At 46.9% G+C, this 22192-nt stretch overlaps 1 protein-coding gene across 1 annotated transcript in view; it reads left to right on the top strand.

The window, feature by feature from the left end:
* Positions 1-5025: 5025 nt before the first annotated feature.
* LOC119377380 (serine protease 33) overlaps positions 5026-22192 on the top strand; it is a gene marked incomplete at its 3' end in the record, with an annotated part of 46841 nt that continues 29674 nt past the window's right edge. The window contains exon 1 of the mRNA XM_037646875.2: positions 5026-5186. Coding sequence (XP_037502803.2) covers positions 5098-5186 — 89 coding nt within the window. The remainder of the gene's footprint in view (positions 5187-22192) is intronic.

Genomic DNA, 22192 nt, shown 5'->3' with positions numbered 1-22192 from the left:
AGATCGTTTACAGTCGCTGTCTCTCTGCAGAAAACGGAGCGCCGGCTTCACGTGCTCACCGCGATGGAGAACCTGAGCGAGCTCCCTTCCGTCGCACTGGAATGAAGGCACGAAGTAGCTGTTCAGGAACATCATACCATTTACTACCTCTTGAAGACGAAAACTTGCAATCTTGAAGGTGTGAATACCATCAAGACGCTCAAGCCTAATATTACGTTGAAAGTGGCAAAGCACGCTGCTTGCTTGTGCTTGAACACCAGAACCGCATAGTGCAAATATAGTGCAAGCCTCAACCTTGCAGTATATTTTCGTCAAAGGAGACGCTGAAAGATAGCGGGCACTAAGTGCGCTCCCCACACGAAGCTTGCTTCAACCCAGCTGAGTGTCACGCAAATAAGTTTCGTGAAATGGATTAGGTGGGCATCACGCTAGATGATACGCAGTTTGTGTACTTACTCGCTCAATTTCTCTCCGCTCTTAGTTTTCTGTGTGAATTACAGTTATACGCTGGAGGCGAAGCTCAAAGCACTGCACCGGCACAATTCCCACAGAGCGTTGTCATCGTCGCAGACAGCGCTAATATCATCCCGCTGCGCTGCTGTTTTGGCGTCTAAAGACGACGTGTAGTACCCGACGAGCTCTTATAGGCGGAAGCGGCGTGAGCGGTGTTATGACTGACCGTTGGTGGCGACGCATGACTATGAGAATGGACGGGCGATGCGTTCTCACACTACTGGCGCGCCTGCAACCATCCCAAATGGACCCCCGTGACGGGAAGCGCATTTGAATAAAATGTTTATTCCGCCCGACAATGGAAGAGCCTCTAACGAGTTCCGTTGGGCGGCAGAGATGCAATGAACTAGCAGAGAGACGTCAAAGGGGGCGACGTCTTCACAATGGGCCACTTTGACATGGTTTGGTACGCTGCAGTGACTACTACGGTGTCAGACGTTGCGCTCAAGATTACCTCGTTTGCTTAAAGACCTGATCGTTGGCAACACTGATATTTTGTCCTGTTTCTTCTCATGCCATTCTTGATTTTCTCTCTTGCATGCAACATTCTTCTCAGGTATGTTATGCAGTTTAGTGACAAGATTTCTTTGTATTTTATATAATATGTGTACTGTATATCTTGTGTATTATGTAACCTGCTGGAAAACTGTATTTCCGCTCTGCTGCTCCTGTGCTATTTTCTTTTGTTTTGTAAGGGCTTTGAGGCTGGTCAAGCAGGTATGAGCCTCTTTTTTTCTCCATTCGCCCTCCGCAAACCTGTATTGGTTTGTGGAAATAAATACATACATACCTGTCCTGTATGTTTTGACAGGAGTCATTAAGTCGCCGCAAACCATTTCCTGCCCTCTGGGGAGAGGCAGATGAACTTTCCCGAGTATTCAGTGCTCCCAGGACCCCACAGGCGCGTCGTGACCGCAGGACCTTTGTTGTTACAGTGAAAGCAACGACCCCTCAGCGACAGTGTTATTGGCTGGTGCCATGGTGGCTGGTGTCGTGTGTGTGATTGATTGGTTACAATGAAGAAGGAGGGTCGGCCTGAGGGGATATAACGACGGTGCTGAGTGAGAAAAAGGGCCCTGGGTTAAAGGCTCATCCAGTTCGCTCATCGCTGAACTCGTCCCATTTCACTATGTAATCAAATGTTCAAAATGTGCCAGTAAACATGTTCGTTTTTGTTTCCAAACTTGCGAGGATCAGTTCCTCAACCCGGAGACTCTGTCACGCTACCAAACGGAGTCCGCGTGCGACGCAACCCTAACGTCGCAACGACTCGTTGCAGCGGTGGGATGGATCTAAACCCCGGTCGCAACAGCGGGTACGCTTTCGCACTTTGAAACCTACAGCTGCAGCTTGCCACCGCAACACACGCGCGCCTTGCCAGCCCAGCACAATATGGTCTGGGTGCGAGTCAGGCCCGTAGCCAGGGCGCCTAGGGACCCGCCTGCCCCCCTCCCCCCGATATTTTGCTGAATAGATGCTTTTACGAAAAATAAATAATGAAAATAGGGTTTTTCTCAAATAGTCAAGGTTTTCAGCAAGTGCCATCCCCCCCCCCCCCCACCCCACGAAAAAAATTCCTGGCTGCGGTGTAGTGCGAGTGTATCCCGCTCGGCTCGCCAGCAGCCTGACTGAGAGACCGGCATCTTGGTGTATAGCTGGAAGGCAAAGCTACATGAATTATTGAAGTTCGTGTGCGCGACCCAGCGCTTTACGCCGCACCTCGCGGCTTTGACATCATCTAATGTGACCTGAAGGTGACTTCAACCACCGCGACGTCACCACTGCGGCCGATCTCCGGGCTGGCGAAGCTAAAGAATGACGTCATAGTCGCCATTACCCTTTTGTCGTGCTTGAACCAGCCGGCTACTATTCGGCGGCTGCTCGCGGTCCGTGCCCGCGGCTAACGTGTGCAACCCTAAAAAATGTCGCTGTCACCAGATGACGACGATGGCAACGACATCGCGCATCACATATGGCAGGTGAAACAACGCGAGGAGACGATGCAGGCAGCGGGGAAATGCGTCACGGTTCGGTCCACCGTTTCACACGAAAGATGGCGTTAGTTGCACATGGCGGCTTGGTGTTCTTGGGGTTATCCCGAACCGAATCTGATACTGGTCTGTAATAAGGAGGCTCTTACAATCGATTAATCTGTCGTGCGCTGCAGCAGGCGATGTGTCGTGTTATGACTTCAGCAACATTTCTGTCAGTAGGCCTTTAATTAAAAGACCATGGTAAAAAACGTGTGCCACAAACAACAGAATAAACAGTCGCGGATCTGCAAGATGCGGAGAAACTTTGCTTTGGGAAACTCTACCAATTCTTTTAATATGACCACAGTTAGCCCGTGAGGGCAAACTCTTAGTAAGGTTTTATGCAAGTTATTGTGCTTGTTGTACTTTAGCATATTCTATAATGAACCTACCTCTTTGGTTAGAATAGTAATTCGACTTTCTGGTACATGCATGTGCTTTTCAGTGCCAGTTTGTTGAGAATTGAAATGAAACATTTTTCTTCCACATGGCTCCAGACAAGCATTCTGTGTCGTTGGGAACCATCAAGAACCAAGCAACAGAGCTTCTTATTCGTGCAAGTAACTCGCATCATGACTTGCCTAATCTGAAATTCTTTCTTCGCATTATTTCCACAATACAGAAATGAAGCCGACGTCAGAATTGTCATTCAGGATTCCAGCATTCTCGTGCATATCTAGAACAGCGCTGTATACAGCAGAATGTTCAAAAGTACAGAACAAACTTGAAACAGACCATACGCGAGCGAAATACAAATTCAAGTTTCAGACAGCTTCTCAATCGAGAAGCCTGATACACAAGAAAACTCTATTGGCTGCGTACAGCCGCGCTCGAGATGACTTGCAACACGGGAGTGCGTGGCCTCATGATCTAAAATTGCGCATGGCTTCAGCTTGCCTTAATTTACACAGCTAAACAATACTTTCTTATATTGTATCAACCCGAAGGCAGAGAACAGCATTTATTTGCAGAGATAAATGCTAGTGGAAGCATGGGTGATCTTGGAGTTGGTGAGGCCACGCGCTCCCGTGTTGCAAGTCATATAGAGCGCGACTGTACATGCACGGCACACCTCTCAGCACACACAAGTCGCAGATAACACTTTTACGTTTACAACCGCTGCAGCACATATACGGATTTGTATAGCGTGAGGAAATTTCGTCAGGGGACATGATCGAGCACTTCGGATGCGACGTGGTCAGCATGGCGCATCGCAAGCGGCGCACCCGCAGCAGAACATGTGCTGATGAAGAGGCAACAAAGCTTATCGCTAATCAGTGTACCATCACTCGTGCAAGATTGGCCGTTCACTGAAAGCACGAACACACAGGTACGCATTCGCTGCGCTGAACACGGAGCACATACAAATCGCATACGCTGTATACGGCGATCGAACACTTTTGATGTTTATGTACGACGAGCATGTGTCATACACAGGTTACACCTGCAGGTAATGACATTCTAGTTCCCAAATCAAAGTGAGCCATGGCACGAAACACAAATTTGGCGGCCTCCAGACCTCGCGGAAACTCAGCGCACTCCATTTGGTTCGGTAGGTGATCACAGGCACCGATCAGGGAAGGAAGACTAAGCCGGCTTGCTGCCTTTCAACGGATATCTCCGTGGGGGCTCGATAACCCTATAGTACTCATCATAAAACTTCTTACGCGGACGCCGACTCAGCCTGGGTCTCGCTTCGTCGATTCAGACGGGAGAGATGTTGCACGTCGAGCAGACGTGAAGACGTCATACCGTCACCGCCTTTTTTCAGCCAATCAGCGACCGAGAAAACGTGCGGAGCCGGTCCGTCCGCGCGAAGTCGAAAAGTTGCTGCTGCCTCCAGCCCGCTCAAAAGGCGGAACGGACCATGAAAAGCGGTGTGACAACTGACGGCCGAATTTCGCACAGTTTGACCTTAAGGGAATAGAGCCGCTTCAGGGAGATGAGCAGTTTTCCTGCAGCTCAACGCGAAGCGGTGAGAGCACAGCACGTAGAAGGACATGTCCGAAATAGTTTGCTCGCCAACGGTCACGGACGCGCCCTTATGAGCGACGCACCCCCCCCCTTCCCCGGGGTGCATGCTCCTTCACCCTAGGAAAGACGGGCGGGGCGTTTCCTCTCGGCTTGAGGAGCAATCGACGGCATGCCCGCACGCAGACTGATGTCATCGCATGCGTGCCAAGGAGGTGGCCGGCTTGTTTCATCTCTGCTTCAGCCGCGTTTGTCGCCAGCGCTCGCGCGCTTTTTCCCGCAACATGCGATGCGCGGGACGATGTTATCGATTTGGACTTTATACGGAACATGACGGCGACGGCAAAAACTCGCCGAAAGTGTCCATATAATTTCTATGGGGGCGCTATGTGAAAACATCGCCTTAATTACGTCTCTTTCTTCAACTCTAAACGTCTAAACCAAATTCAACCTACTATATCGTGAGGGTAACGCCTCTCTCTTTAAAATAGATCTTAATTCCCTTTCAGGTTGCGGTAAGTCTTCGGCACTACCAGGGGCAGCTGGTCCTGCTCGACGCGGTGACTGGCCTTGGCACGTGATGCTGCTAAGGTTCGGCAAGCACGTCTGTGACGGGACGCTAGTCGCCGAAAAGTGGGTTCTCACCACTGGAAACTGCGTAGCGCATTGGTGAGTACTATTAAAACAAGGTTTCACATATGCTACGTTCACATGCATATGTGTAGAAAAGTTTCACATATGCGACGTCACATTGCGACGTCCAACAAATGCAAGTCATGTCAAGTCAGGGTGTGTGTAGTCGCGATCGTTCAAGATAACGGATAAAATGCTCACCATGCGTGTAACATTAGAAGACCAGATACTGTACAGTCACTTCACCTTCTCTGAGTATAATTACCTGCAGGAAGGTGAATAACATTTCTTGCGCGTCCACGTCGTGATTGCTTTTGTAGGGCGCACTCTTCCTCGACATCAATCATCAAGTTGAACAAACAACGCATCAAAAGGACGGCATACACTGAGAACCATTTTTATTCCATTTTCACGTATGCTACATAAAAAAGACCAGTGGCACAGAAAACGAAAACAATACTCAAACCCAACTACTTTACGCAGGCTCAAATTTGGGTAGCGTAATGCACTGTGATGTAAATAGCGCCCTCGGACACATAAGTCAACTTCACTCTAACAAAAAATTACTACTCTTTTTAGTGAGCCTTGACGTGACAAAACTCTCTTTAAAGGTACTTGGTGAAGAAGTAGAGACACAGTTTTAAGACATCGCAGAAGGGACAGTTTCTTTTGTTTCTTAAGCATGCAGTGTTAAATCCACGCAGCGGAGCCACATATAGAATATTTTCGTTCAGCTTAAAGCTTTCATCGCCGAGCATCCGCAAGGCAGCCCCGCCGCAATGGCGATTATCATGACGAGTCAACACAGTTCGCTGGGTTTGTGAGCTCTGCGTCCTACGTGCAGCCGAAACCTGTCGGAGACAATCGACGGCACCTCACTCATCGTTTATGTGCACCATGTACAACTGACAGCAGACAAAAGATCTGCTGCTAGTACGTCACGAGTGGCTGTCTGCACGTGACATTGACACGTCACTGTGAAACTGCACCGTCCATACTGAAACCAGAAGCAGCTTTTTAATGTAGCTGTATTCAATATATGTTCAATGCGTTTCAAGGCACCACGACACTTTTTTAGGGTTCTCTACACCATCGTTCTTATTTAGGCCTTTAACTTTCATTTAGAGAGTCGCGCCTCGTCCGACTCTCTGATGAGAGTATAACGATCTCTCCCAGAAGAGATTAACGTGCATCTTTAAAGTGATCCAAACAAGACAGAAGTTCAGGGGAAGGCTTGACAAATCGTTGAACAGGGAATTTCGGTCGAGCCAATGTTTCGACGAGTGCACTCGTGTTCGTCAAGGCCTCGGGGAAGCACGTTGCTGCCCTGATGGAGTCCATTTCAAGAAATGTTGGCTCGAATCCCTGATTTGTCATCTAGAATAATATGTGCGGCGAGTCAGTACTGATCAGCGTGAGTAATAGGCAATCTCTTTCAGAGTGTTGTTTATGACTTGAAATGTTTCACTAATCTCACGAGCTCGTTCCTCGAAGTATCGTCCTCGATCGTGCATTTATCAAGAAATAGCACGTAAGTAACATCTTTTGCATGAATCAACCAAGTGACTTGCGACTTAACCCCTAATCGAGGACACATGCATTCGCAAGCGGTCGTTACACAATGGCCTGTTTGCCCAACGTAGCAATGTCCACATAAAAATGGCATCTTTTAGACAATGACACCAGTCACAAGAAGCACCACACGTGTTTCTGTTCACCTACATGACAGAGGTTTAGGGGAAGATGGCGGCTGGAAATGATTGAACAACGACTGTCAACGTTTTGACTAGTCTTCGTCACGGCAGCAACTGCCTTCCTTGGCAGAATGCATATCTGGACGAGTTGCTCACTTTCCCTCAAACCCCAAAGGTTCAAGTGTCAAATAGGGTGATAAGGGGAAAACAAAGAAAAAAATTACACCATCTCCAACTAAAGGGAACCATAAGGGGATGCGAAGCAGCATTGGGGGTGCACCCCAAGTTTCCGTTTACGTTCACTCGGCGTTTCCGTTAGTGTGCGCGGTTTGTATTTAGTGTTTGTTAGCGAGCCCTGCGCTGCTGCTGCTCCGCGACGATCTCGATCTCGGCAGAGGTTGGAGTGCTCCTGCAACTGGCGCTGACGTTGACGTTACAACTCATCTGAACGGGAGCTAAGCGAGAATGACGCCGGCGTTGACGTTACAACTCATCTGAACGGGAGCGAAGCGAGAATGACGGAAGGCGACCGAGCGCACGCGCTTATATACACATGAAATGGGGAAGGAGAGGAAGAATGGGTTACAGGCTGTATTTGGCTGCGGCGCGGCTGCATCATGTGGGAGGAGAGGCTGCGCCGCGGCTGCAGCGCGAGGGAGGAGAGGGGGAAGGCGACCGAACACCTGCGTAAAGGAGGAGAGCGAAAGAGAGTAGGCGCATGCGCAGTGGAGCGCGGACGCCACCACCGCCACCGGACACATCCCCGAGCAAAAGCTGCTTCGCATCTAAAACACGATGGCGCCTTGTCATGTATGTCAAGATGTAGTACGTGAACGAAAGGAATTTTTTCGAGGGCCTCGTTTCTTTGTTGCACACAACAAAATAAATCCAATACACAACTATAGTGCCCTGTCTAGTGTCACGCAAATCAAAAGCAAACTATCATTACCGTCGTTAAGTACCCGCCGTAATATTGCATTGCTGTCATTGTTCCATGAGGTCACTCACTCTGACGAATTATCACTACCCTGTTTGAATCATCAAGTCTACACATCGCGAACATTGCACAACACTTTCAGTTACGCCCGCCTATATGGTGCGACGCAATCATTTAATTCTTCTCCACTACCTCGCGTTATCCGTCTCTTTAACAGCTTACCAGACAACATTGCTTCACTTAGAGACCATGACGCTTTTTGTCTTCACTTGAACAAACATTTTTCCACACACTTCGCTTAGTATCCTTAATTTTTTTATTTGTATAACTTCTTTTTTGATAAGCTATTGCAAAGGTGCTTTTCAAACTGGTGGCATCTGTCTTTTCATACCACTGTCACACATGTTTTGTTTTTTACAATGACGCAATTGTATGGTGGCTGTTATATTGTGTATTGTGGCTGTAATTCGTATTATAATACTCCTACGCAATACTTACTATGTCTCGCACAAAAATTTTTTTCTTCCTCCTTTGCACGTATAGTTATCTGTTAATCTCTTTTCTACATGTTATTTTATTCTACTGCCCTGTAATTTGTACTCTGTGAAAACCTGCATATACAATGTATTGAATTGTACTGTATGCCCTCCTCACCCTATGCCTCTTACGGGGCCTGTGAGGTATTCTCAAATAAATAATAAATAATAAATAAATAAAGTACAGTGAACATAAATTGTTGTCTTTAACTGTGGCGAGGAATTTATCACGTTAATTAGAATGAATTAAAATGGACGAAAATGACCCTTTGCGTCGGTGGAACCAACAACTTTCGAATTAAGCGCCGTGGCTCAACTGGTAGAGCAAAACTGTGGGTTCGGATGCGGAAAGGGTCCCCTATACTTCATTTCAATTTACGCCACTGCACTACACTTAATGCTTTCCCTCGCTTATTGTCTGTGGGACGGTTTGGTTGTGCGTGACATGCATGTCATGCTATTCAGCCCATGACCAATATTTCATGTTAGTGATGTCACGTCACGGCAATTTTGGCGTATATGAAGTAAAGTGAACGACCACGAGCGCACCGACATCTTGTTATGTAAGGAGACATTGACTCAAGGGCTTGTTTCTTTGTTAGGCGAACCTGATAAAACCAACAGACAATGCAACAACTTACCGGGGGCAAGTTGTTTATAGATGCGAAGCATCTCTTGCTCGGGGGTATGTCCCGCGGCGTTGGCCTGGTAGTCCGCATTCACACTACGCATGCGCAACACTCCTCCTTTCCTATCTCCAACAGCTGCGCGCTACGCTCTCCACTACTCTACCAGCACCTGCTTGCGCTTCTCCTGCGTTCTCGCTTCTGCTCTTGCGGCACATGCACTACTCTCCTCCTCTAGTCTCCTCTCCTTCAAGTGGTAGAGTGCTGCGCGCGTTCAGTCCAGCTATTGCTTCGGTTGACTCCTCTGAAATGCGGGCTCGACATGCCGAAATTCTCTCCTGCGCAGCGCCGCGATGAGCGCCAGCGCATGCGCGTCCCCTCCCCTCTCTCTGCTCTCCTACGCTGCCCCCTCTCGCGCGCCTGTCGACCGCGTTCCCCGCTCACCCGTGAGAATTAACGGCCAGGTTAGAGGGAAGCCACGACGCGCGTACTGTTCTTATTCGCGTTCCACGACGCGAGGTCGGTAGCATGCCCAACGAACGCCAACGGAACGCGATCGTGCAAGTGCTCCGACTTCGCATCACCTCATGGTCCCCTTTAGCGAGAGATGGTGTAATTTTTATCCACTTTGCATATCTTCATGATATTACAAACTAGTGCGTTAGAAGGGACAGCAGATCAGAGCGGCGGATCACGGATAATGTCTAATACAGCGATTGTCCGTGTGCTTCTTCGTCCTTTGCATTTTTTGTTGCCCTTATGACGAAAAACTAAGGGGCGAAATTTATACCATAAACAGAAGTACGCATGAATAAGTTGTATTACATGGTCAGGTCATTCACGCGAATCCTTTTGATCTGCTTTTTCTCCCTTTCATAACCGATTAAGTTTTCCGTGCTACATGATTATTTCTGCTATCTAGCTCTTTCTACATTTCTGCTTGAAACAAGGAAATTTTACGGGCCTGTTTCTTTGTTTGACGCAACCTTAATGAAAACCAGCAGACAACGAAACCAAGGATGGTGTAGGGGACGTTAATTGTACAGCTTTAAGTGCATTTTAGTGATTGCGATATAAGACTCGAAAGTCATATGGACCAAAACACACTTAACGCTGGCAGGCACCGAACCTGCACGCATGAATAACGCGTCGATGGTCCACCTATAACCTACGGCGGCGGTCGTCCTCTCGCCACTTTCTCGAGTACTGATGCGCATTAATAGCGAGGTTCTCGTTCCGGCAGGCTTCCTGCCTTCAGTTAGTGTAAAGACGGCTATTTGGTTGCTCTCCGCTAGTTACAAAAAGATCACGTGGTACGTGACGCCAGCTGGCAAAAAAAAGACTGTGTCCGCACTGCCGTCATGGCTACGAGTGGCGCCGACAATACTGCTAGGTTTACTGCAAATACCCGATAAATTGGGCAAGAGGACAACCGCTGCCGTCTAGCTCAATTGGTAGTAACATCGGACCGCGTTATCCGAAGGTTGCCGTTCGGTGCCTCAGGCCAGCAAGGTGTCTTTTCATCCCCTTTATTTCAATGAAGGAAAGAAGGAGACTTTTAAGGGGCTCGTTTTCTTGTTAGACACAATATTTATGAGAACTAAGAAACAATAATGCCAAAGAAAAATACAGGGGGTGTTATTTCTAGTAATTAGGATATAAATGTGAAGACAGTAATGTGGACGAAAAGATAACTTGCCGTCGGCAGGGACCGAACCTGCGAACTTCGAATAACGCGTCCGATGCTCTACCACTGAGCTACGGCGGCAGTCATCCTCTCGTCCGCTTTATGGGATATATATGTACATTTAACCTAGGAGGTGTTAGTCAGCGCCGATCGCAGCCATGGCGGCGAGTGGTGGAACACTTTTTTTTTGCCTGTTGGCGTCACGTAGCACGTGATCTTTTTACGAGCGGCAGCTGACCAATAATCCCTCACATACTTCCTGAAGGCATCAAGTCTGCCAGATTGAGACCCTCGCTATGAATGACGGAAAGTGAAATTACTACATCGCAGGTTTGGTCCCTGCCGACGGCAAGTTCTCTTTTCGTCCACATTACTTTCTTCACATTTATATCCTAATTACTAGAAATAACACCCCCTTTACTTTCCTTGGCATTATTATCTATCTATCTATCTATCTATCTATCTATCTATCTATCTATCTATCTATCTATCTATCTATCTATCTATCTATCTATCTGTCTGTCTGTCTGTCTGTCTGTCTGTCTGTCTGTGTCTGTCTGTCTGTCTGTCTGTCTGTCTGTCTGTCTATCTATCTATCTATCTATCTATCTATCTATCTATCTATCTATCTATCTATCTATCTATCTATCTATCTATCTATCTATCTATCTATCTATCTATCTATCTATCTATCTATCTATCTGTCTGTCTGTCTGTCTGTCTGTCTGTGTCTGTCTGTCTGTCTGTCTGTCTGTCTAGCTATCTAACACCGTTTGAATAGCGACCGCCTCCATGCGTTCTCAGATGGAGTTGCCTGCAGGCAACACTCCCATCAAACCCACCTAATGACCACACCGCCGGACGAAGAACTGTATCGTCAGTTTTCCTGCGGAATATTGGCATATTGTCTGATGAAGGTTGTGTGTGAGGTTTCAGGTGTGTTTTAAATGTGAAACATTCTCAGTAAACGACACGGCACTTTTAGAGTTTCTATCTATCTATCTCTATCTATCTCTCTATCTATCTATCTATCTATCTATCTACTATCTATCTATCTATCTATCTATCTATCTATCTATCTATCATCTATCTATCTATCTATCTATCTATCTATCTGAGTGCTGTCGAATCGCCTCCTTAACTTGGTGTACACTAAAACTGGCAGGGGAGGGTGAGAGGATTTGACTAATGTGATTGTCTGGTCATGACATGACTATTGTGAAAATCCTGTTGCGTACGCCGTTCAAACCCTTTCTTCCAGACACGTGTGGCATATACCCGTTTACCACGGTGGTATACGGGTATGCGCCACAGGTGATTGACAGTTTATATCTACCTAGCAACGGAGAGGAGAACAGGCATTGGCAATTTAAATACGAGAACGTTAAGAAAAGCCCACATCGGCAGCGCTGACCCGACGAATGCAAATAATAAAAATTAGGATCCCAGCAGGAATTGGACCAAAGCATTCTGTGTGGCAGTCAGGTATTCTACCACAGAGTCACGCCAGGTCTATAAAGGTGCTTTGGAAAACATCCTATGCCGACTTATTGTCGGTGCAACGTCAGTTGTGATTGTAGTTTTGGGTATCTAATAGACCTTGTTCAAGCACACGAGCACCACCAAGGGGCGCGCAAGCGCTCATGGGAAATGTTGCACCCCGCAGAAACCGCCGCGATGAGCGCGCGGGCCTCGCGCTGTAGTTTTCCGCTTGCGCCGTGTCAGGACTTCTTAGACACAGTGAATTTGGCAAGGTGCAACATGTTACTGCGCAATTCAATCACGAACGTCAGTGTTTAGCTGCCACGGCTCTCGACGATTTCCATCGTTCCACTGTTGGACCAGTTGAGCGACCTCCGAGGCGTCACCTTTTATTATTTTTTTGGCGCCAGTGCGCCCTTACGACATAAATGAAAAAAAAAAATACAACTCGGTTGCCTATGAAGTGCAAGTAGCGGTCCTATGATTCGCGGATGCATTTGGAATCAACGTCCATCGACACTGTCGACGAGTGCAGTGTGAGGTTCTGATATGTAAGAGTGCACTAGAAAGTGTAGTCGGCATTTGGCGAAATGAGACACATTCATTGCGTCTCTTGCACCATATATATAACGAACGATAAGTGCCTACTAACCTTCGTTGGTGCTATAACTGCAGGTTGGAATAATACTGAGAGCGAAAAAAGAAAGGAGCAGTACAAGGAAGGAAATGCACAAATCAGCGCTCACACACAACTGAAAGTTTATTGCACGCGTGAAAAAACGCATATACACAAAAAGCCACAGTTTCTCCGCAACGGCGAAGGAATGAATGCGCTAGCAACAACTGGAATGTAACGCGAAGAACGGAAAGCAGCTCAAAATTGCCAGCGCGTCACTCGAGCCCCAAAGGACGCACGAAAAGAAGGCACACAGGCCGATGCGCGAACTATTATGCGTCACAGCTTGATACTTAAAGCGCACTGCTGATAACATAAAGCAGGACGCACGAAACGAACCAACAGGTATACACAGGACGAGCGCGAACTAAATGTCGCAGTTGTTACTTATTTCTGTTTGAAACAGCGCGCTCCTGTCGCAAGCGCGGCCGCGCTGCAGCGAGCGAAGTGACCGTACGCTCTGTGACTTCAGCACGGACATCGCGGGGAAAGCACAAGACATAGAACCCCCCGCTCTACCCCGCGCCCGCCCCCCTTCTTTCCTTGTGATAAGCACACGAAGGCGACCACGCCCTGTAGGGCAAGAGCATCGGCGTTCGCGGGAGTGGAACGCCGACCTTTAAAGTCCAGCTCTCAGCGTGCTGCTTGCGCCATCTCGCTGGTAATGAAGAACCGCTTATAAGCGCCTGCCGTCTCTGAGTCCGGCCAGCCGGTAAAGGGTGTGTATATAACGCTCGCCATTAGCTGCGTTGAAGATCTGCGCTTCGTGGCGTAGTGGCCAGCGCCACGCGCTGCCGAGCGAGAGGTGCCTGGTTCGATTCCGCGTTTCGGAAGCATTTTTCTGAATTATCTTTCTTGGGGCTTATATATATATATACATACTTATACATATACGGCGCATGACGGCGGGCGGCGACGGGGACGGACAAGAACGAGCCTAGACTGTCCATATAATTGCTATCGCAATAAAATGGGAGTGCGTCGCGCGTGTCATAAAGAGGCGCAAAAAGTCAAACAATCAAGGCGCGTGTTACAGGCGATTAATAAGTTGTATTCCTTGTCTTGTAATGATGATAAAGTTGAGTGCCACAAAGCGTGGCGTTATCTGTGACATGATATGCCTCCGAAATTTCTCGCATTGTCTGATTAGGTTGATGGTACAAACTTACTGTGCTTTCGAAGATGGGATTACATTTTCATGACTGACATAGCGATGCGAGATGAGACAACTCCATTCAGTGAATTTCGATGCTCGCTGAGGTGCGTAGTAATACATCGTCCAGTCCGGCAGATGTACATGTGGACACAAGAAAGAGACATTTGCGGTTAACTCCTACACAATTTACAAAACAATTGGCATGCCTCTGACCGCATTTTTCTTTGCCCGCCGCAGTGCCTTGCGACCTTAAGGCAGGTCACCACCTTCAAAAACGAATTTTCTTGAAAAAAGAACTGATTTTTTGAATTCGACATTTTCAAGCTCCTTGTCTATTCAAGAATATTTAGCGAAAAGAATTATGCAGTTATCTTGAGCCGTTCGAAAGTTATGACCATTTTTCCAACATCTCTAAGACGCATTCGAAACCGAAACGGAAGGTTTCTGATTCCACAACACCTGCCATGTCGTCATAAATGTTTTTCCTTATACATATTCCACAATGCTAAGTGTCTAAGTACATTCTAAAGCTTGTGGGGCATGATGCTTTCGATTTATTTGAAAATTTCTACTACACGGCTGCGGCACTCAGTTGTTTAGGTTTGCGCGTTTTCGCTCGGCTGTCTGTGCTTTTCGTACACCACCAGTGGCGTAACTAGATAGGACGGCGCCCATGGTAAAATATTTCCGCGCCCTTCATGATGGTCATAATAGTGATTATTATTATTATTATTATATTATTATTAGTTTATTATTATATTATATATTATTATTATTATTATTATTATTATTATTATTATTATTATATGAATTCTTAGAAAAAAGCGCCCATGACAGGCCAGCTGAGTTTTGGAAGTATGTACGTAAACGGTCTAGCAAAAGCGGAGAGTCCTTCAGACTACTGGACTCAAATGGGGTAGAAGTTCATGCCGTCGCTGACTGTTTTGCCACGCATTTTCTCATCGTTTATAAGGGCTCAGACTCTAGCACTGATATCAGACAACATCCCAAGGCAGTTAGCTCATCCAGTGCTTTGTCGCTGGATGAAAATGTTATCTGCGAATGCATTAAGCACTTAAAACCATCATTATCATGTGGCCCAGATGGCATCCCCTCCGCCATACTAAAAGCTTATGGTAGTATATTTGTCCCAGTACTGACTACGATATATAATAACTCCCTGGACACTTCCACATTTCCTAGCATGTGGAAAACTGCTCGTGTTTTTCCAGCATTTAAGTCGAGCTCTAAAACAGATGCTTCTAATTATCGCCCGATTTCTCTACTATGTGGCCACATCAAAGATCTTCGAGCTGGCTCTTCACAACATATTGTCTTTTAGTGTGAAAAACTCATTGATTCTGAATCAACATCGTTTTCTCGCTGGCCGCTCAACTACCACAAATCTCGCTAGTTTCATGACGCAGATCTCCACACCTATTCTCCAGAGAGGACAGGTAATTTACTGTGACCTGAGCAAGGCTTTTGAGTAGTCAGCCACAACTGATTATGGTTAACTTGCCCACTTTGATGTTGACTTGTCGGTTGTGAATCTCCTGCAGAGCTATCTGCTCAATAGATATTGTATGTAGCCGTAATGGTACCAACGTCTTCTTTGTATAAAGGTGACTAGTGCGGTCCCTCAAGGGTCGGTATTAGGCCCACTCCTATTTTTAATTACGTTAATGATGTTTCTTTTGCCATTCGTAATTCTTCTTTCCTCTTGTATGCCGATGACATCAAGGTTCTTAAGGAAATTCATTCAGTTAACGACTGTCGCTTGCTGCAGTCAGACTTGCGCTCTTTTTCCGAATTGGTGCAATGGTAATAACCTTTCTCTGAATACCTCGAAGACAAAATTCATGCCTATCACTCGCAAAACATCTAGCGTGTGATTTCAATACTCTGTCAATTCTGTGTCCTTATGCAAGGTTGATGAGATCAGCTGATCTTGGTGTTGTTGTTGACGGCGCGTTAAACTTTTTCTGCTCACGTTAAGCGTGCTGCTATGCGGGGGCCTTCGTTCTCTCGGATGTGTTTGTAGAATATCTCGAGAATTCAGGTCTCCCATGGCCCCACAAATTGTACACGGCAATATGTCTTCCACAACTTGAGTATGCGTCCGTGATATGGAATGGCATTGCTCAATCCAGCGGTAACACCATTGAACGAGTCCAGAGAAAATTCCTCAGCGATATAACCATCGCTTTGCTAAAAATGACTCTGGATCTCGTTCAAATACTGCTGAATTATATCACTGCCATCACTTCACTGCCGACGAAATCGTTCTGATCTTTTATTTCTTTACAAGCTTGTCCACGGTATCATATCCTGCCCTGTACTTCTCAATTGTGTTAATTTTCGAATTCTGTGTAAGTTAACCAAGAGAACAGACCGCTTCATGTACCCGCCTGCTTCTTCCCACACTCTACCGTTCACAGGATACAAAGTCTCTAAAATGTTAATTTTCTTGATCTTGACGTTTTTCATAGTCCACAATCACTGTTTTATCCGAGCTTTGCACTGTTTTGACATAGTTGGCACAATGTACAAAGTCTGTCCTTCTCAGTATTTCCGCATAGTTATATATATGCATCAAATTTTTATTCCCCGTCATATTTTCGTGTTGTCTTATTTTACTCCTCCCCTTTTGTGTTCATTTCTCTTTGTCTACGTGTTTTTGCTCTTTTATTCTGTAAACTGTCTGTATTGCATTGTTTTATTTTTATTGTTTTTTTTTTCGTGCGCCTGCACAAAGACCTTACGGTTGTTCCTGGGCACGTTAAATAAATAATTGATTGATTGATTGATTGATTGATTGATGTGATTGATTGATTTGATTGTTATTATATATTATGTGAAAAAAGCCATCGGCTGTCTGGGCAAGCGAATGAGCGTTACTTGATTGATTGTTCACTACAGGGACTAAAGCCGCTTGAACATCCTCACATCGTATGACACTCCAGAAGTCCACATGGTTAGAAAAAAAATTCACCATCTCCCGCTAAAGGGGCCACGAGGCGATGCGAAGCCGGAGCAGTTGCACGATCGCGTTCCGTTGGCGTTCGCTGGGCATGCTACCGACCTCGCGTCGTGGAACGCGAAGAAGGACACTACGCCGTCGTGTCTCTCCCTCTAGCCGGCGTTAATTCTCACAGGGCGTTGCGGGAACGACGACTAGGCTCGCGCGAGAGAGGCAACGTAGGAGAGTAGAGAGAGGGGGGAGGGAACGCGCATGCGCTGGCCCTCATCGCGGCGCTGCGCAGGAGAGAATTTCGGCATGTCGAACCCGCATTTCAGAGGAATCCAATTGAGGCAAGCGCTGGAGCTGAACGCACGCAGCGCTCTGCCATTTGAAGGAGAGGAGACTAGAGGAGTAGAGTAGGCGTAGCGCCGTGAGAGCAGAAGCAGAGACGCAGGAGAAGCGCACGAGGTGCTGGTTAGAGAAGTGGAAGAGGAGTTACCGCGCAGCTGTTGGAGAGAGGGAAGCAGGAGAGTCGCGCATGCGTATGTGAATACGGCTACGCTACGTGCGGATGACCACGCCGCGTTACATACCCCCGAGCAAGAGATACTGCGCATCTAAAAATTAAAGAAGAAATGGACCTTGCCGCTGTCCCGTTGTCTCGCTTTGCATGAAAAGTTCGTAGATTACATACAACCACACAAAAGGGATCGAAGAAGTAGGCATGTAACACCTCTTATCGTTGTTGGCTACATAACCATGAAATGTATTGTTCAAAATGATTTATTGCGTACATCAAATCTGCATACTGTGCCTACATTTTCTTTATCAATGCTAATGATGCATTCAGAAATTCGTTCAGGCAAACCCTGTTGTCGCATATATTTTGCCTTTTGCGGCGCCAGTGCTCCTTTTGATTGTGAACAATGGTTGCCAAGGAAAGCGCGTTCTTTATATTTGACATGGCGCACGCGCATTAAGAAAGGAGCTGTCGCTCTCCGGTCACACATTTCCACCCCCGTCGGTTGCAGTCTAGACCAGGGGTCTCAAACACGCGGCCTGCGGACCTCTCGCTAGCGACAGCGGCCCGCACGTGACCTGTCTTCGTCGCATGTTTTTATATTATATTTCTTAATAAGTGCGGTCATGAGCTACCAGGCATGACTTGATAAAGCATTTTCGTCTTGAGAGAACCCCTGCGATCAACATGTGTTGATACTAACGTGAAAACAAAACTATATTTCAGAATCGTCGCTAGATTTTAGTCATTTTGGAGGTCGATAATATGTTGTTGGAATTGCGAGCCAAGTCGCCTTCCGAAATGACCCATATATGAGATAGGAGGAAAGTCATTTCAAATGGCAACATTACCCACTTGAAACATTAGCCTTTTTTTGTGTGTGTTTTGTGCCTCATGCAGAGTCTATATCGACCAGATGACGCTAATATCCTCATGTAGCCACCATAACCCGTTGACATGAAACATCAAAAGCAAAATCTTGAACTCTATTCGCAGAAAATGAATTGTCATTGTAGCTTACCGCCTCACTGAAGTGAAGTCGATGTTCGTGATCCGCCTTCTCCCCGAGGTAGTGGGTAAAAGATGAGCGTATAGATCTTTTTCTGGTGTAACTTTCCTGCCTGGGCGTCCGATACGCACAGTCAGTTAGTAAGTTTAAAGGGACGCTAACGAGAAATATGGAGTTGAGGTGGAATGAGCAGGGGTGTTGAAGAATGCGTGCAAGTTGGGTGTGAAAAGATAAGCTATTAGTGGAGATAAGGCCATAAGCGAAGACCGAATATCCCTTACTCAATTTCTCTCGCCCCACACTCAGTGCTGAAGCGATGTCGTCACGAATCTGATTGCTCTCAGCGAGTAAGAAAGCTCCATCACACGTCTTCACGCGAGCAATTGGCCGCTGCTTGGCCGCGGTGCAGTGAAGCTATGGCTTTCATGATTGCCGCGATAGATGTGGTTGCAGACCTCGCAGCAAAGATCTCAACATGGAAGCACGAATGCATTTCAGTGAGTCTACAATGATCCCCCGTGCTCTCGCAGCGGCGGCAGCCGCTCTTTCTGCGTAGGAAGCCTGTCTCCAGCCGACGGAAAGCGAAGCGTCGTGTTCGTCGACGGCATGCGAGGCGTCCGATTGCCAAATACTGCCTATGTTCTCGCGTATTTATTTTTTCGTTTTTAAATGCGAAGCATTTCTTAGCGAACTTCTGCGACTTTGAGCGTATCTATCTATCTATCTATCTATCTATCTATCTATCTATCTATCTATCTATCTATCTATCTATCTATCTAGCCGCCTACGACTTTGTGTTCTCCTGGTCGCTTGGTTAATCGAATGTACAGCAAAATTGGTATGGCGTAACATGACTGTATGACAAACATAAATGACAAGTTATACATGAAAATCATGACACGCATGTCATGTACAGCATGGTTTACGTGCCACGCTCATGGTGCGCTGGCGGCCGTTTCGCTAGCTTGATATACACCAACATTGGTATCTTGCGACGTGACTGTGTGACGAACATAAATGACACAAGTTAACATGAAAATCATGACACGCATGTCATGTACAGCATGACTTACGTGCTACGCTCATGGTGCGCTGGCGGCCGTTTCGCTAGCTCGATCTACCCCGAAATTGGTATTGCGCGACGTGACTGTGTGACGAACATAAAAACACGAGTTAACATGAACATCATGACACGCATGTCATGTAGCATGACTTACGTGCCACGCTCATGGGGCGCTGGCGGCCGTTTCGCCAGCTTGATCTATCCCGAATTGGTATTGTGCGACGTGACTGTGTGACGAACATAAAAACACGAGTTAACATGAAATCATTACACGCATGTCATGTACAGCATAACTTACGTGCCACGCTCATGGAGCGCTGGCGGACGTTTCGCATGCTTGATATACACCAAAATTGGTATCTTCCGACGTGACTGTGCGACGCATATAAATAACAGTTAACATGAAAATCATGACACGCATGTCATGTACAGCATGACTTATGTGCCACGCTCATGGGGCGCTGGCGGACGTTTCGCAAGCTTGATATACACCAAAATTGGTATCTTCCGACGTGACTGTGCGACGCATATAAATAACAGGAGTTAACATGAAAATCATGACACGCATGTAATGTACAGCATGACTTACGTGCCGCGCTCATGGGCGCTGGCGGACGTTTCGCAAGCTTGATATACACCAAATTGGTATCTTCCGACGTGACTGTGCGACGCATATAAACAGGAGTTAACATGAAATCATGACACGCATGTCATGTACAGCATGACTTACGTGCCACGCTCATGGTGCGCTGGCGGCCGTTGCGATAGCTTGATCTACCCGAAATTGGTATTGAGCGACGTGACGTGTGACGAACATAAAACCGAGTTAACATGAACATCATGACACGCATGTCATGTACAGCATGACTTATGTGCCACGCTCATGCGCTGGCGGACGTTTCGCAAGCTTGATATACCAAAATTGGTATCTTCCGACGTGACTGTGCGTCGCATATAATAACATGGATTAACATGAAAATCATGACACGCATGTCATGTACACATGACTTACGTTGCCACGCTCATGGAGCGCTGGCGACGTTTTCGCAAGCTTGATATACACCAAATTGGTATCTTCCGACGTGACTGTGCGACGCATATAAATAACAGGAGTTACATGAAATCATGACACGCATTCATGTACAGCATGACTTACGTGCCACGCTCATGAGCGCTGGCGGACTTTCGCAAGCTTGATATACACAAAATTGGTATCTCCGACGTGACTGTGCGACGCATATATAACAAGTTACATAAAATCATGACACGCATGTCTGTACCGCATGAACTTACGTGCCACGCTCATGGTGCGCTGGCGGCCGTTTCGATAGCTTGATCTACCCCGAAATTGGTATTGAGCGACGTGACTGTTGACGAACATAAAACACGAGTTCCAACATCATGACGCATGTCTGTACAGCATGACTTACGTGGCCACGCTCATGGAGCGCTGGCGGACGTTTCGCAAGCTTGATATACACCAAAATTGTATCTTCCGACGTGACTGTGCGACGCATATAATACAGTGTTAACATGAAAATCATGACCGCATGTCATGTACAGCATGACTTACGTGCCACGCTCATGGACGCTGGCGGACGTTTTCGCAAGCTTGATATCACCAATTGGTATCTTCCGACGTGACTGTGTGACGACATAAAACACGAGTTTAACATGAACATCATGACACTCATTTCCATGTACAGCATGACTTACGTTCCACGCTCATGGTCCTGGCGGCCGGTTCGCTAGCTTGATCTCTCCGAAATTGGTATGTGTGACGTGACTGTGTGACGAACATAAAAACACGAGTTAACATGAAAATCATGACACGCATGTCATGTACAGCATGACTTACGTGCCACGCTCATGGAGCGCTGGCGGACGTTTCGCAAGCTTGATATACACCAAAATTGGTATCTTCCGACGTGACTGTGCGACGCATATAAATAACAGGAGTTAACATGAAAATTATGACACGCATGTCATGTACAGCATGACTTACGTGCCACGCTCATGGGGCGCTGGCGGCCGTTTCGATAGCTTGATCTACCCCGAAATTGGTATTGCGCGACGTGACTGTGTGACGAACATAAATAACACGAGTGAACATGAAAGTCGTGACAGACATGTCATGTACAGCATGACTTACGTACCACGCTCATGGTGCGCTGGCGGCCGTTTCGCTAGCTTGATCTACCCCGAAGTTGGTATTGCGCGACGTTACTGTGTGACGAACATAAATAATAGGAGTTAACATGAAAACCATGACAGGCATTTTCCTTCGTGACATACAAGACGATGTATGCAGCTCTTTGCTGGCTGCTTCGCATTACATCGATTCCCACAATGCGTGGGATCTGCCGGCTTTTTATTAATGACGTTTTCCTTTTGGAGAACTCGAGCAGAGGCGCCACGCCATGAAGAGAGGTAGCGCAGGGCCATACAGGGCCACTCAATCCGACCGTGGAATGCGGCATGCATCCTAAGAGCAGGAGGGAGGGTACGGAGAAATGTATCATGAGATCAAAACCATCGAAGCCCCATAGTTCTCTGTGGGACGGCGGCAGAACACGTGTGAAATCCGACGTAGAATTGCTGCGAGGCTCGCTCATATAAACTACGTCAACATCACTGGAGTCACACTACACCTGGCTGCTGTTATTGCCACCGCGCTCACCGGCACAAGCA

This window comes from Rhipicephalus sanguineus, unplaced genomic scaffold, assembly GCF_013339695.2.
Source record: "Rhipicephalus sanguineus isolate Rsan-2018 unplaced genomic scaffold, BIME_Rsan_1.4 Seq444, whole genome shotgun sequence".
Taxonomy (NCBI): domain Eukaryota; kingdom Metazoa; phylum Arthropoda; class Arachnida; order Ixodida; family Ixodidae; genus Rhipicephalus; species Rhipicephalus sanguineus.
This window is presented reverse-complemented; position numbering and strand designations above follow the sequence as displayed.